Here is a 13,824-nt window from a genome sequence, read left to right as displayed (position 1 = left end):
CGCTGGCTTTCGCGTGCAGCTAGCGCGCACTGGAGTTTTCCCTTTACTAGTAGGGGCGCGTCAAGCTAGGCCTGATTAACACTGGAAAATCAATCAATAAGAGACAGAAGCTACCAGCAGTGGGATTAACAATCATATCAATGTTGGGCAAAGGAACTACTTTGGACAATTATTTTATATCTCCGAAATCACTGCGGATTCTGATGCCCCCAGTGGCCAAGGAAACTGGGACAAGGAGATCCGATCTTCATAATCAATGGGACGAATGTTTTGATACCTCCAAGAGCGCACGAATTCCTGCCTTTTTTAACCGAAGGAGCTCATAACTTTATGATGCATTTTCCTCAATTCCTGCTTAACCGGCTTGGCATCGGACCGTACAACCAAGCGGTGCTACTCTACCAAGGAGGAATCGGGACCGATAAGACCATGCAAAAACATCTATGTATTAAGCCAGAAGAGAGGTCAGAGCTGCTTTTTTATCGAAAAAAGATTGCAGCCCTCAGCTGAGTAATCTTGGGGCTGTCCTCGCGAGATTGAAAAAAACTGCCTTTTCGACTAGCAAGGAAGAGCCGTCTTCAATCTGAGTTGGTGCTGGTGGTAAATGAAACTTCTTTGCCAAGATCGAAACTTGTAGCGAAACAGGGCCGGCCAGCCGGATGATTTTTTATGCAAGTCATGAGTGTATGATCGGGAGCCATCTCTTCTATCGTTTCGGGGGAAGATCCCAACCCGAGGTAACGAAGAAGCCCACTCCATGATTTCATGCATTACTCTTCAGGCTAGAAGTAGCTATTTCCCCAGCGGAGAACAGCTAAGGTCCAGTGTGTTGGAAATGCAGCATAGATGATAGGACTTTGAAATGGAGCTATGGGTCCTCGCATTCATTAGCTACCGGTGCCATGCTCGAATATAATATCTTCAAATCCTTGATGTCTTGGTGGGTTGTTCCCGTATGTATCAAGTCGGTGACTGATAGGTAGGAGATCTCGTATATATCTGGATAGAAAGATAGATAACTATAGGGAGTCGTTTTTGTGCATTCATTCATGTACAAAGGTTTAGGTTATCTAGGTACTATGGTTGTTCTCAACCCGGTGGGCTTGTCCCTTTTGCTGTTACAAACTCTGTACGTAGTGGTTCCTCTCCCTTTGCTGAGATCCAATCCAAGAGGTTCTTCCAGTGTTTGAATGTCCCGGGTTCTCTATCATCATAAATAATAGGTGTGGATGGGCTAGATAAGTCAATTCTGATTACAGCTAAAAGAAAGGGAATTGCTCTTCCCGAAGTCAGACTAAGACCGAGTTCTTCGCACACTTCGCACACGCCCCTTATAGCAATAGGGGCTGCAGTGCCCGGCGGCTTGTGCGCTAGCACACGCCCAAAGTAGCAATAGGTGCCGTAGGCACTCTTGCTATCAGGTAGAAAGCCCCTGTACGCAAGAGGGGCACTTTTTGAAGCGGGGCTCAAACCATGCCTCAAGGAAACCGTAGCCCAGTAACCCAAAGGCTCTTCCGAGAGATCCGAGAGACATGGTTCAACTACAACTAATAGTGCACCTTCTCCCACGCATTTCTCAGTAACCACTGAGCACAATTCTTATCTGAAACTACGAACAAGATCTTAAAGCTGTCTCAATAATTGCGGCTCTGGGATTAAGAGTAGAGTTTCTTGTGTCTTATGGATCCATGGAAGACTTATTAGCTAAATTCACTTCTAATACGATGCCCCAGGAAAAAACGACGGCCGAGCGCGTAGAGCAACAAGTTATTGCGGACAGGAGTTTCAAATCCATGAACTTCGTACAGAGCATCTCGGAGGAAGATGAGCAATTGGAGCGGAAAAACAAAGATTTTGTCCATTTACCACCGATCCACAATAAGACCTTTGTTACCGTGACGGATGCTAGGGGGAATAAAAAAACTGGGGCCTCCGCAGGTTGTTTGGAGGAAAGAAAAGGGGGGTCTCGTCTTTCTCGGTATGCAGCTGGAGCAACTGCAGAACATGTAGGGCGATCCGCCAGAAAGATGGGGATGAAGTCGGTTGTAATGAAAGTGAAAGGATCCACTTTTTTCAGGAAAAAGAAAGCTGTGATCTTGAGCTGGAGAGAAGGTTATACCTTTGCTGAGTGTAAGCGAAGTGAAGGAGTAGGAGATCAATCTCAAATTATGTACATCCACGATGTGACCCAACTTCCACATAATGGATGCCGACTCCCCAGGAAACGTCGTGTTCAAATAGTTTAGTTCCAACAATGAAGTTATCCATTTTCACTTGACAACAATTCCGGAAAAAATCTGACTCGGAGGGAAGTGGGAGGGAGCCTTACGCTAGCGCACAAGCCGCCGGGCACTTGCTGCCATACGCACAGCGCACACTAAAGCGGGCACAGCTAGCGCACAAGCCGCCGGGCGTCAAGTGCCCTAAGGCTTGTGCGCTAGTTGCCCCCTATGCTTTGGGGCTAAGCGCACACGCCCCTATTGTGTAAAGGGGCCCGCATGGCTACTATTGCTATTGTAGGCTTGGGGCTTGTGCGCTTGCGGCGTGGCCTTCTTTTGAAGCTGGGCTCCTGGGCAGAATTAGATGGCTGTCATCCCAAGTTTTGTCTCTGATCACAGGCCAGTAGAACATAACTGCCTAGAACGGCCAAAGCTGGGACCCATTCCATTCAGATGTGATCAGACATGGTTTGAGAATCCAGGGTGTTCTGAACCATCCAGCAGCAAGTGGAGAAGGAAAAGTTTCACCCTCCTGTCTTCTCAAAGCAAAGCTCAAATCCTGGACCTTGAGCTTCCAGAAAGACAGGGAGGAAAGAAAGGAAGACTGAAGTGGATATAAGAACGAAACTTGAAATAAGAAAAAGGTAAATCACAAAATAGGATGCAACAGATTAACTATGTGAGAAGGAAGCTGGGTATATTAGAGCAACCATTAGAAACTGGAAAAGAAGAGATTCTCAGACGATTTCTCAATACGGTTGCTAAGCATTGTCAATCGTCGAAATTCCAACTTCATAGCTTCAATTCAGAATGACCAGGGAACCCACAAACGAGACGAGATCAAGAAGGAGAAAGAGGCGAGGCAACAACCTTCTTTCTTCAGCAAAAAACTGGATGGAGAAGAGGTGATAGAAGAGCAAGCCAAGAAAGGATGCTGGAAAATAGATAGGATCCACTGGGAATGACACATTCAAAGATGAACCAGTGAGTACTGAAACTATTAGGTAATATTCGAGAGCAAGCCAAATAAAGCCCCAGGCCCGGACGGCTTTCAAGTTAACCTATTCCGGGACTACTTTCAACGAGATCTAGTGGAATTTAGGGGAAATGGGTCAGTAAACTCATCATTTATCTCCCTGATCCCAAAGGAAACCAGACCTGAGAAGTTAGAGAGATTCAGACCTTCCACAGCGACAAAGGTCATAGCAAACAGATTGGGGAGAAAGAACTTCATTCACAGCAAGGAAGAAGGGTAAAAAAGGACAGAAGCATCACGGAGAACATATGTAGTGTCCAAGAAGCAATCTATGAAGCCAAACGAGGGAAAAGAAAAGAAGACGGATGATAGTCAAACTGGACATGGACAGCGCATATGACAGGCTAAATTTGAGATTCATCTTTCAAATAATCTTTCTTTAATAAGAGCCCTGCATTTCAAAGGATTGCTGCAATGGTAAATGGCAGACGCAGACCAGGAAGCTAGTATTTGCAGTGAATCCCCCTACCTATACATAATGAATGCCGAAATCCTGGGTAGATGACTCAACAGAGCAATGGAAGAAGGGGGGAGATCAGGTATGTATGCTTCTAGCCCCGACAGCAAGAGCAATGAATCATTGGCTTTTCGCCGATTACACGAAACTAGTAGGGGAAGCATCATCCAAGGAAGGGTCTCCGAGAAATTCTAGAGCAGTTCTGCAGAGCCTCTGGAGCAGCAATTCACTCTTTGAAAAGCTCCTCTAAGAGAAGAGAGCCCAGAAAAGAAAAAAAGAGATTATGGGCATCAGTGCAGCTAGGAGTGAAATCTATTCATATAAAGTCAAGTAAGTCCCCGGGAAAAGACAAGCCTGAAAGACTGGTAAGCGGTCATAGAGCAAATCCAACGAAGAATAATTGAACTTCCGCAATCGGTACGGTGGCTATCGCTCCCTGGAAGAGTCAAACTTCAAAAAGTGGGGAAATCTTTGATAGAACCTTGACAGGGGTGGAAGAGCGTATAGATCAAATCATGAGAGAATTGTTATGGAACGGCACAGTAAAAGGGTAGTATTTCGGTTTGCCAACCGGGTCTCGCGGTGGGAGGCCGAATGCTCAGAGCTAAACAATTATGGATAACTCTAACATCTTCGACTCTGTGGGCGGAAATAGCTTAATGGTAATGGTAGAGAAAAACCTTTCGAAGAATGACTAGATTAAGCGCACAAGCCCCAAGTAGTAATAGGCGCCGTAGGCTCTCTGTATACTAGGGGCGGAGCACAAAGTAGTAATAGGGGGCACTTGCTGCCCGCGGGCACAACGCGCACAAGCCCAAAGGCCATAGGGGGCACCGCACACGCCCCTTGTAGCAAGAGGCGCCTATGGCTCTCGCCTATGGCTCTCTTGCTACAAGGGGCTGCGCCCCTTGTAGCAAGAGGCGCCGTAGGCTCTCTGTATACAAGGGGCGGAGCACCTTTACTACAGAGGGCGCTTATTGCCGAACCAGCAGTTGCAGTGCCCTATTGCTACAAGGGGCGTGAGCGCTAGCTTTATAGTCCTGGGGTGCTTCCATAGCTCCCTTCTACCAGAGCAAAAGTTGCTGCCATAAACATTGGTGATTTTCCATGTTTTCCCCGTTTCAATTTCAGTAACTATAGCAGTCATGAATTGCTTGCCAGGCCCAATTTCCCTGTCAAAGCTTTTGTGCCCGGCTAGCCGAGCATGAATTGTGGTACTTTTTCCCTCGTCGGGAAAAGAAAGTAGGATCCAATCCAGCCGGAGAATTCGGCTACCGCCGGTAAGCAGTTATTGCCGGCCCTTGCTGGGAGCGGAAGAGGAAAGGGCCAACAGCTGCTTTTCTTCTCACGACAGACCTCAAGGTCAGGTTCATGCCGTGACGCATAAGATCCCATGTGTCCCTGCAAGAGGCAAGCCCCGCCCTCTAAGCAAGTATATATGGGTCGACTCCCCGCTATGTTCTTTTTGTTTTTGGGGGCGGGGCGGGTTGGGCCGGTAGGACCTGCCCGATCCGCCCAGAGCACATAGGGAAGGAAACACCGGTTATGAGGTTATTGAGGGCTACCATAATATAATAATAAGAGCTAAAATCTGCTATCTCCTTACCTTCGGAAATGTCAGGACTTGAGTCATCCTACGTGACAGGAGTAACAGTCATCTAGGCGCTTAATATACCTTTGATATGGCACTACGTATGTCGCATAATTGGGAGCTGGAAAGGGCTATATACGAGGCGCATGATATGGCACTAAATATGGCGCTTAATAAGCTGCTTGATATGGCGCTCAATATGGCCCGAGACCCATGGCGCATAAAAAGTCCGCCTCCCCCCACCCCGAGCTACACGGGGCAGTACCCACCTGGGAGTTGCCCAGATGGGCGGGCTAAGAGGGTCAGACGTTAAGTAGGGAAGGTACGGGGTAATCTGTCCAGATAAAGGGGTACCGGTCTACTTCGTGCTGGACCGTTAGCCTGGGGGCCATAAGCCGCCAGACCCGGGCTTATCCTTTCCGGCACGACAGAGCGGGAGGGCGGAGTCGAGCCTCCAAGGACTTTCGCCCGCCGTGGGTCGTTGGCTAAGGTGACCTCTGGCAACCCACGAGCTTGACTTGTTCTTCCCAAGAGGGAGAGCCTATACCCCTCGCGCCATAAGGGGCGATCTTGGGGGATACGCATATGTATGGATGGTTGTTAGGCGTATCAAACAAGTCTGCCTGTGATTAAATTGGTTAATCTTGGTGCTTTTGGAGCCGAGTAACCGGGAATATAAACCAGAACAATGGGCTATCTCGATATTGATATGCTACTGATGAATCTATCCCTGGAACCGGGTAAACTGCGAGTGCTCTCGCTTCCTCTACCTTCACAGCGAGGTAGACTTTGCTATCACTCATCGGAAAAACCAATTGCTCGTGCGTGAGACACCAGTTCTTTAGTGCGAATGAAGATAAGTAATCAGTGTGGTTCGGGGCCCGTTAGAATTCCAACTGGATCGATAACTTAATAAAGAACTCCCGGTGCTTCTTACTAGGCCTCTGTCACCATTTCCTCTACCGCAAAAAAGAAAAACTGGATCCAAGAAATTCAACATTCATTTACAAGGATGTCCAACAAGGATGTCTTCTTTCTTGAATTAGAATTTCTTCAATTCTTTCTTTCATTCTCATTGAAGAAATTCATTATCATTGAAGAAATTCATTTCATTCATTGTCATTTCATTCTTTGTCTTCTTTCTTTATCTTTCTCTTTCTTTCATTCTCATTGAAGAAATGAATTGCATTTCATGAATTGTAACATGAATTTGCAAGTGAAAATAGTCTTCTTTCTTTCATTCTCATTTAAGAAATTCATTCTCATTTCATTCATTTGCCAAAGGATTCTTTCTTTAATTAGAATTGAATGAATTTGCAAGGATGTCTTCTTTCTTGAATTAGAATTGAATGAATTTGCATTTCATTCTTTCTTTCATTTCTCTTTTTTGAATTATAGCAGCGGACTTCCTTAGCCGTCTTGTCTTCTCTCTAAAGCTAAGGAGGCGAACCCAGCTTCAAAGCCGTCTCGCCCTTATCGCATATGGGGCGGTTTTTCAGCTTAAAGGCTCACGTTTTTTGTCTGGGGTGTTCAATCGTAAAGTCTAATGCCAGCTCATCCCCCCCCCCATTGCTCAGTGCTCCCTGCTGCTAAGGCAGGTACCCAAAGTTGCTATTGTAGTTTTCCGGGTCAGAAAGAGGCATTGAAAAACTCCTTTTCCTAGGAGAGCATACTCCAACATCGGAAAGAAATTAGTTCTATCCCGCCGGACTTAGGAGAATGAATCGCTCCATCATCAATCAGTCAAGCCGAGAGTAGCGGAAATGGAAGATCTTACTGTCCGCTCTAGATTGCACCTCTGTAGTGTCCGAGTGGAGATCTCTTATCTCCCCTTACTAATATAGGGCTTACTAATAGGGCTCTAAAGCTCAGCTGAAGATAAAGGGGAACAAAAGCCCTTTCTTCACACAGCCCGGAATCCATAAGTGATCAAGGAAGGCTTTATTTTACTAGCACTTCCACTCGCTGATTCGATCGGCCTTCACAAAGCTACTGCCCCGGGAGTCCAATACCTTCGCTACTGGTTGAACTCTGGTCCGTTTCACCCGCTTTTCACCTTCGCTACCGGTATCCCTTTCTATTCTAAGGGGAACGAGCAGAAATCAGGCCCTTCGGGTGCAACCGAACTTGGTGATATAGTTCAGGGAAATTCCGGGAGCAACCCTAGTGGTGGCATTCACCAATTGGACCGGTGGTAATGCAGGATCCGGGCCCTATAAGCAATAGTGAATAGAAGGAGTGGAGGAGCCCGCTTCCGGTTCTTCCTGCTCCTACAGAAGTAACCGTACGTAGTAAACGGGGGCAAGCTTTTATAATGAACAAAATCAAGAGCCCCTGACTTCGCTAAATTATAGAGACCCAACTTCGCGTCGGTTTATCTGATCCCTCACTCAGCTCAGGTTGTAATTAACCAACAATACTTCGCAAAGGTTCAACCGTGTCACCGTTGGTTTAACCGCGCGCGCTACGGTTTCATTGAATGAAATTTCATTTCATTGAAAAAGATTGAACCTTCGGTTCGGGAAGGATTAGAGTCGAACCTGTTCGATGCCCTATAAGGGTCTTTCTTTGTAGTAACACCACAGACAATACCTTTACCACGCCACGATAGGTCGGGTCCTTCTTTTCCGGCCGGTTGGTCCATTTCTGTTTCCAATCGAACCCGAAATGACGCAGTTTAGTAGCAAGGACCCGGCCCTGATATGTTCTGGGCGGAGGGCGGCCTTCCTGTGCCTCATTACCTCCTCCACATAGAGAGAGCTGCTACGCCAGATAATCGCGATCTGCCACTTCTTGACCGGTGGCATTTCTTTCTCGAAGATTCTTCATCAGCTCCCGGAATCGCGGCAAGACATGAGATCTCGGAATGCGGTTAGCTATTCAATCTTTCTCGAATCCCTGGCAGCTTTCTCAATTCAGGTCTTGGAAACGAGAGGCGCCCTATTAGTAAGTTGGCAAGGACCAAGCGGTAGCGAAGTAAGGGCCCTATAATTATAGTTAGTTCAACCAGTAGCGAACCTCCAGTGCAGCCAATTATTCTTAGTGCTTCGAACTTACTTAAGAGGGCCCAATTCACGCCTTACTTGATAGTATGTCGCTTGCTTACTAATAGGGCAACAAACAAACAAGGGAGAACCTTCGCTAGCTCAGCCGGTTAAGTAAACATTGGACACAGGATCGGAGGTTCTTTTTCCCTCGTCCTGGTGGGGTGGGTCCCAAGGACACAGCGCAAGCGGCCCGACACCGAACGACTCCCTAAATTAGCTCATGGGGGATGTGGGAAATGCCCGGAATTGAACCATTCATTTCTAACAGTTTTCTTTCTTCATTATCATTTAGAAAAGAAAATGAAAGAAAGAATGAAATGACAATGAATGTCATTTCATTCTTTGTCAGACTTCTTTCTTTCTAAGATCAGATGTCTTCTTTCTTTCATTATCATTGATTCATTCATTTTCAAGGAAAGGATGTCTTCTTTCTTTCATTCTCATTTCATTCATTTGCATTTCATTCTTTCATTCGTCTTTATTCAATTCAATTCATTTCTTCAATTCTCATTCTGAAATAAAACAAAGAAAGAAAAAGAATGCCAAACGCTTGCTAAGTCACGTACGGCGGGCAGTGAAAACGCGAGATAAGGCTGCAAGTGCCCCCCTCTTACTACAAGCTGGCTCGCATCGCTTTGAGCGCTTCGCTCGCAGGCGTGAGCGCAGGAAACAAGCCTACGCTTTTTGGCCTATTCTTGCTGGATTCCCCTGCATGATCGGTAGGTCCGCTAGAAGTGCCTCAGCTAGTGAAGTAGTTGAGCCTCGAAAGCCTACTTACCAACCAAACTTGCGATCGTCGGTAGCCGCAGAACTCGTTTAGGTGGCTGTTCGCCTTTGGATCTTCACTTCAATAGTTGTCTAAGATAGCAGCGGCGGTAGATTGGGGAATGCTAATCTAATAGAGGAATTCTAATCTTTCCAGGAAAGCCTCTTCTTTCTGGTCTCCATCAAGTGGATTCTTCACCTGGACAAAGATAAGGAGAGGAAGAGATAGAATTCTGGAGAGAATTGATCGTATGCTAGTAAGTGAGGAGGCGCTGTCTTTTGTCAAGGTCAAACGTCAAGTGATTCCTAATTCTATATCTGACTTCCGCCCGGATTAATCAGTCTCCTACCCTTGGTCCTATCCCGTCCCGTTCAGATTAGAACGGAACTGGCTCATTCACCCCGAATGCAGGGAGCAATCAAACTCAAGCGCGAAAGCCGTAGCGCGTTTGGCATTCTTTTTCTTTCTTTTGAAATTCAATTTCATTCATTGTAATTTCATTCTTTGATTTTCGATACAGATAGGTACACTGAACACCAACCCAATCTCGACAATCAAAGTACAAGCAACGGGGTAAAATAGATTTAAAAAGAAGAAGAATTATACATATAATTCGTTCAAAAAGGAATTTAGAAATGAGAATTCAAGAAAGAAATGTAAAGAATTTCAGAAATTCTAATGAAAGAAATAAGACATCCTTGCAAATTCATTCATCAATTTAGAAAGATAATGAAAGAATGAAATGCAAATTCATTCATCAATGAGAATGAAAGAAAGAAGACATCTTAGCCAAGTAGAAAGAAAACATCTTGCGTTTTCAGGCTTGAAGCGAGCCAGAAAGCGCTCAAGCCTCCGCCTATGAAAAGCCGTTGCGCCCCTTTGATTTCAGTTCGGTCAGGCCGAAAGGGCCTATACCTATCTATTCACATTACCTGGACCCGTGGATTCAGGGTCTTCGGAAGCTTCGTCTCTACCTTGAGATTCGGCAAGTGACCTAGGTAAATGATTACTCTTCTACGGTCTCAGTCCGGAATGAGGCTTTAGCTGCTGCTTTGGATGCTGCTGCGGGAAATGCGACTTCGGAAGAAAAGAAATATCTTATTTCGAGAGAAACTAGAACTATGGGTTCAGGAAAAACCGAGCCCGAGAGCTTACTTGCAGCTTTAGTGCCCGCTTAGCTATTATTAGAATTATTCTCATAATTCATTCTAATTATAATAAAAAAAGAAAAAAGAGATTCCTTGGGATTGTTCTTGGGCTTGGCGAGGCATTCTTCGTGTTAGGGACTTCGCTACATGGTGTATCCGACATCTCATTGGAGATGGGTCCACCACTAATTTATGGTTCGACCCGTGGCTCCCGGTGGGCCGCCTTATTGATTCTTTTGGGGATAGATTACGCAATGATACCGCTTTGTCTAGTGTTGCGAAGGTCTCGGAAATTATTGAAGAAGGGCGGTGGGGAAGGTAGATAGCGAGCGAGTGGGTCAAGATGTGGGAGGACTTCACTGGCAAAGAGTGAGTTGCCGGGGTAGGGGAATGAGTTTCAACAGAATATGAAGGGAAAGGGAAGGAGAATTGAGCAAGCTTTGAAGGTCACAGGCTACACTTAGCTATTATTCTCAGATATCATTCATATTATAATGTTATGTTCTTTGCCCTACTGTTTGAAGTCTGGCTTTCTTCATAAGTCATCAAGGATCTTAGCCAAACGGTGACCGGCTTTCGCGAAAGCACTTTGGGCGCAGGTTTCTCGATCAACTAGCTTACTAAATGAAGAAAGACACTGTTATTATATACGAAATTAAGATAAGATAGAGAAGAAGAAGCACGAGTTGAACGGAGCGAGGAGCAGGAGCGCAGTGCGTGCCCGAGAGCAGTAGCAAGCATGAGCCCGAGAGCTTACTTGCAGCTTTAGTGCCCTATCGCGTATGCCCGTGAGCTTACTTGCAGCTTTAGTGCCCGCGAAGCTTTCGGGAAGAGGGGTAGTCTTGTGCGTAAGCATAGCAGATTGAGATCGAGGCTTAGAGATGTGGCACTCATCATAATGATTGAGAAAGGCAGGAGTCAGCCGCACAAAGGCTACTAGCTTGAAGAAGCGAAATGGTAAAGGTCCCTTCCCTCAGTTACTTCCTTGCCTTCCCTTACCCAGCTTGAAGTGAAGTTACTTGCTTCTCAAAGCGAAGCGAGCCAGCTTGACTCCATAGGGGGGCTTGTGCGCTTACTGCAGAGTAAAGGGGCTTGTGCGCTAGAAGTGTGCGTAGCTTGCTGGGGGTGGTCAGAGATGGATCGGGAACTAGCTCTTTGGATGGGGAAACGTGATGTCCCAATCATTGGATATAAGAAAGCGATCTAACCTGCGCTGAATGTTTGCTTCACCTTGCTTTTGGTCTAAGTATAGTCAGATCCACCCAGAGGAAGCTCAACCAGACTGGCCACCAGAATGAAGTCAGCAAACTCCTCCATGCTACAAAAAATGCCTTTTCTGCCACCCTTTTTTATCCGCAAGAAGAAGGGTCGTGTGAAATCCCCACCCACACACCAAGGGAGAGATTACAACTGACGCACGGATAGCAGTTCTTCCCATAAGAGTCTACGCCCAGCTGGAGAGGTGAGGGCAGAATAGCAGAGCAAATACGCGTATTAGTAGCATAGCAAAGCAAAAATGTGTTCCGTAACTCGCACTGCGCTAACGCCCTTATTAGAGTAAAGGCGAGGCGCTCATTCCTTTGCTTGTTTGGCTAAAATGACTTTTTGAACTTGAGATTCTGAAGATAAAAAAAAGAAAAGATAAGAAGAAATTCGGCCACCTCCCACATATTTGATTCCCTCGCCTACAAGGAAACTTGCAACACCAATTGCATTTGTAATTCCATCAATTAGTCGCCTATCAAAAAAATGAACTAGTTCGGCTAATCCTCTTATATTCCCAATTAGGTATCTTGCATAAAGAACGTCTATATAACCACGATTATTTGACCAATTGTATATCGCATTTCTTATTCGATCTAAAAAAATGCTCTTTTGACCCATTTTCACAAATGAATTAATTAAGTCCAAACTCTGAAAAGATGAATAAATGGAACCATATAAAAGGTATGCTATAACTATTCCAAAAAGGGCTATACTAACTGATCAAATTTCATTTGTAACAAATTCATACCAATCTATGGAATAGGTAGGATTCTTATGTAAAAGGTTTATGTACGGAGTTAACCATTTCTATAATATATATAAATGCATTCCTTCTTGATCCAAAGGAATTCCTATTTATCCAACAAATAAAGTAAATAAGACCAATACAAGCATAGGTAGTAACATAGTATTGTTGGATTCATGGGGAAAAGTGGAAGTGTCTTTATTTCCAAAATCCGTACTCGTACTAATGGAACGGATCAGATTTCGTGCATTCTCCCCCATTTGATATTTCTTTTTGGAAAAAAAGGAAATCCTTTCGTTACTATTTCTGGTTGATAAAAGCAAATTTTGGTTAACCCCCTTTGGCTTTGGGGGTTCTTTTCCCCATATAGATATTGAATAGAACGAACTACTTTTAGCGCCCCTGTCATTTTGACAATGAAGGCGTAAATATCCTTCAAAAGTCAGTAAATAGACCCGAAACATATAAAATGCAGTTAATCCCGCTGTGAAACAAGCTATTATCGCAAAAATTGGTGAATATAACCAACTATCATTAAGAATCTCATCTTTGGACCAAAAACAAGCAAGAGGTGGAATACCACAAAGAGAAAGTGTACCTAATAAAAAAGTCATTTTTGTAATTGGCACATATTTTCTTAAACCACCCATAAGAACCATGTTTTGACTTTTTTCTGGAGAATATCCAACAAGGGGTTCCATTGAATGAATAATGGATCCGGATCCTAAAAACAACAATGCTTTATAATAGGCATGGGTGATCAAATGGAATAAGGCAGCTCGATAAGAACCTATCCCTAAAGCTAACATAATATAACCCAATTGAGACATTGTCGAATAGGCTAAACTTCTCTTAATGTCTCTTTGAGCAAGAGCCAAAGTAGCCCCTAAAAATACCGTTATTACACCTATCAAAGAAATGAGAAACATTATGTAAGGTATGACTGTGAAAAGAGGAAAAAGTATAGCGACAAGCAAAATTCCCTAGGCTACCATGGTAGCTGCATGTATAAGAGCCGAAATAGGAGTAGGCCCCTCCATTGCATCAGGTAACCATACATGAAGGGGGAATTGTGCAGATTTAGCAACTGAACCGAGAAATAATAGAGAGGCACACAGAGTCGCAAATCATAAATTGACCCCATCATTATGGATCAAGTTATTGAAAATTTCGAACAAATCCCGAAATTAGAAACTGCCCGTTATCCAATAAAGACCTAAGATTCCTAATAAGAAAAGAAAATCCCCTACACGATTAGTTACAAACGCTTTTTGACAAGCATTCGCCGCAATCGGTCGTGTGAACAAAAATCCTATTAATAGGTAGGAGCACATTCCCACGAGTTCCCAAAAAATAGAAATTTGTATCAAATTTGAGCTAGTAACTAATCCCAACATGGAAGCATTGAAAAAACTCATATAAGCAAAAAATCTCAAATACCCTTGATCGTGAGACATATAATTGTCACTATAAATAAGAACCATTATTCCAACAGTAGTGATTAGTATTGACATAATAGAAGTAAGTGAGTCGATCAAGTAGCCAAACT

At 44.5% G+C, this 13,824-nt stretch overlaps 1 protein-coding gene across 1 annotated transcript; it reads left to right on the top strand.

Moving 5' to 3' along the window:
- The first annotated feature begins 55 nt into the window (after positions 1–55).
- On the top strand, positions 56–2,402 carry LOC137961445 (small ribosomal subunit protein uS11m-like). The gene has a single exon (XM_068808389.1). The coding sequence runs from the start codon at positions 1,689–1,691 to the stop codon at positions 2,244–2,246; it is 558 nt and encodes a 185-aa protein (XP_068664490.1). The 5' UTR covers positions 56–1,688; the 3' UTR covers positions 2,247–2,402.
- Positions 2,403–13,824: the final 11,422 nt, after the last annotated feature.

The sequence above is a fragment of the Aristolochia californica genome, unplaced genomic scaffold, assembly GCF_029961685.1.
Source record: "Aristolochia californica isolate CCGP_79_NKW_82.1479 unplaced genomic scaffold, dmAriCali1.0.hap1 SCAF_346, whole genome shotgun sequence".
NCBI lineage: Eukaryota > Viridiplantae > Streptophyta > Magnoliopsida > Piperales > Aristolochiaceae > Aristolochia > Aristolochia californica.
This window is presented reverse-complemented; position numbering and strand designations above follow the sequence as displayed.

What these genes read in the sequence shown, in the direction of transcription:
- LOC137961445 (XM_068808389.1), top strand. Translation starts at nt 1,689, where the DNA reads ATGGAAGACTTATTAGCTAAATTCACTTCTAATACGATGCCCCAGGAA.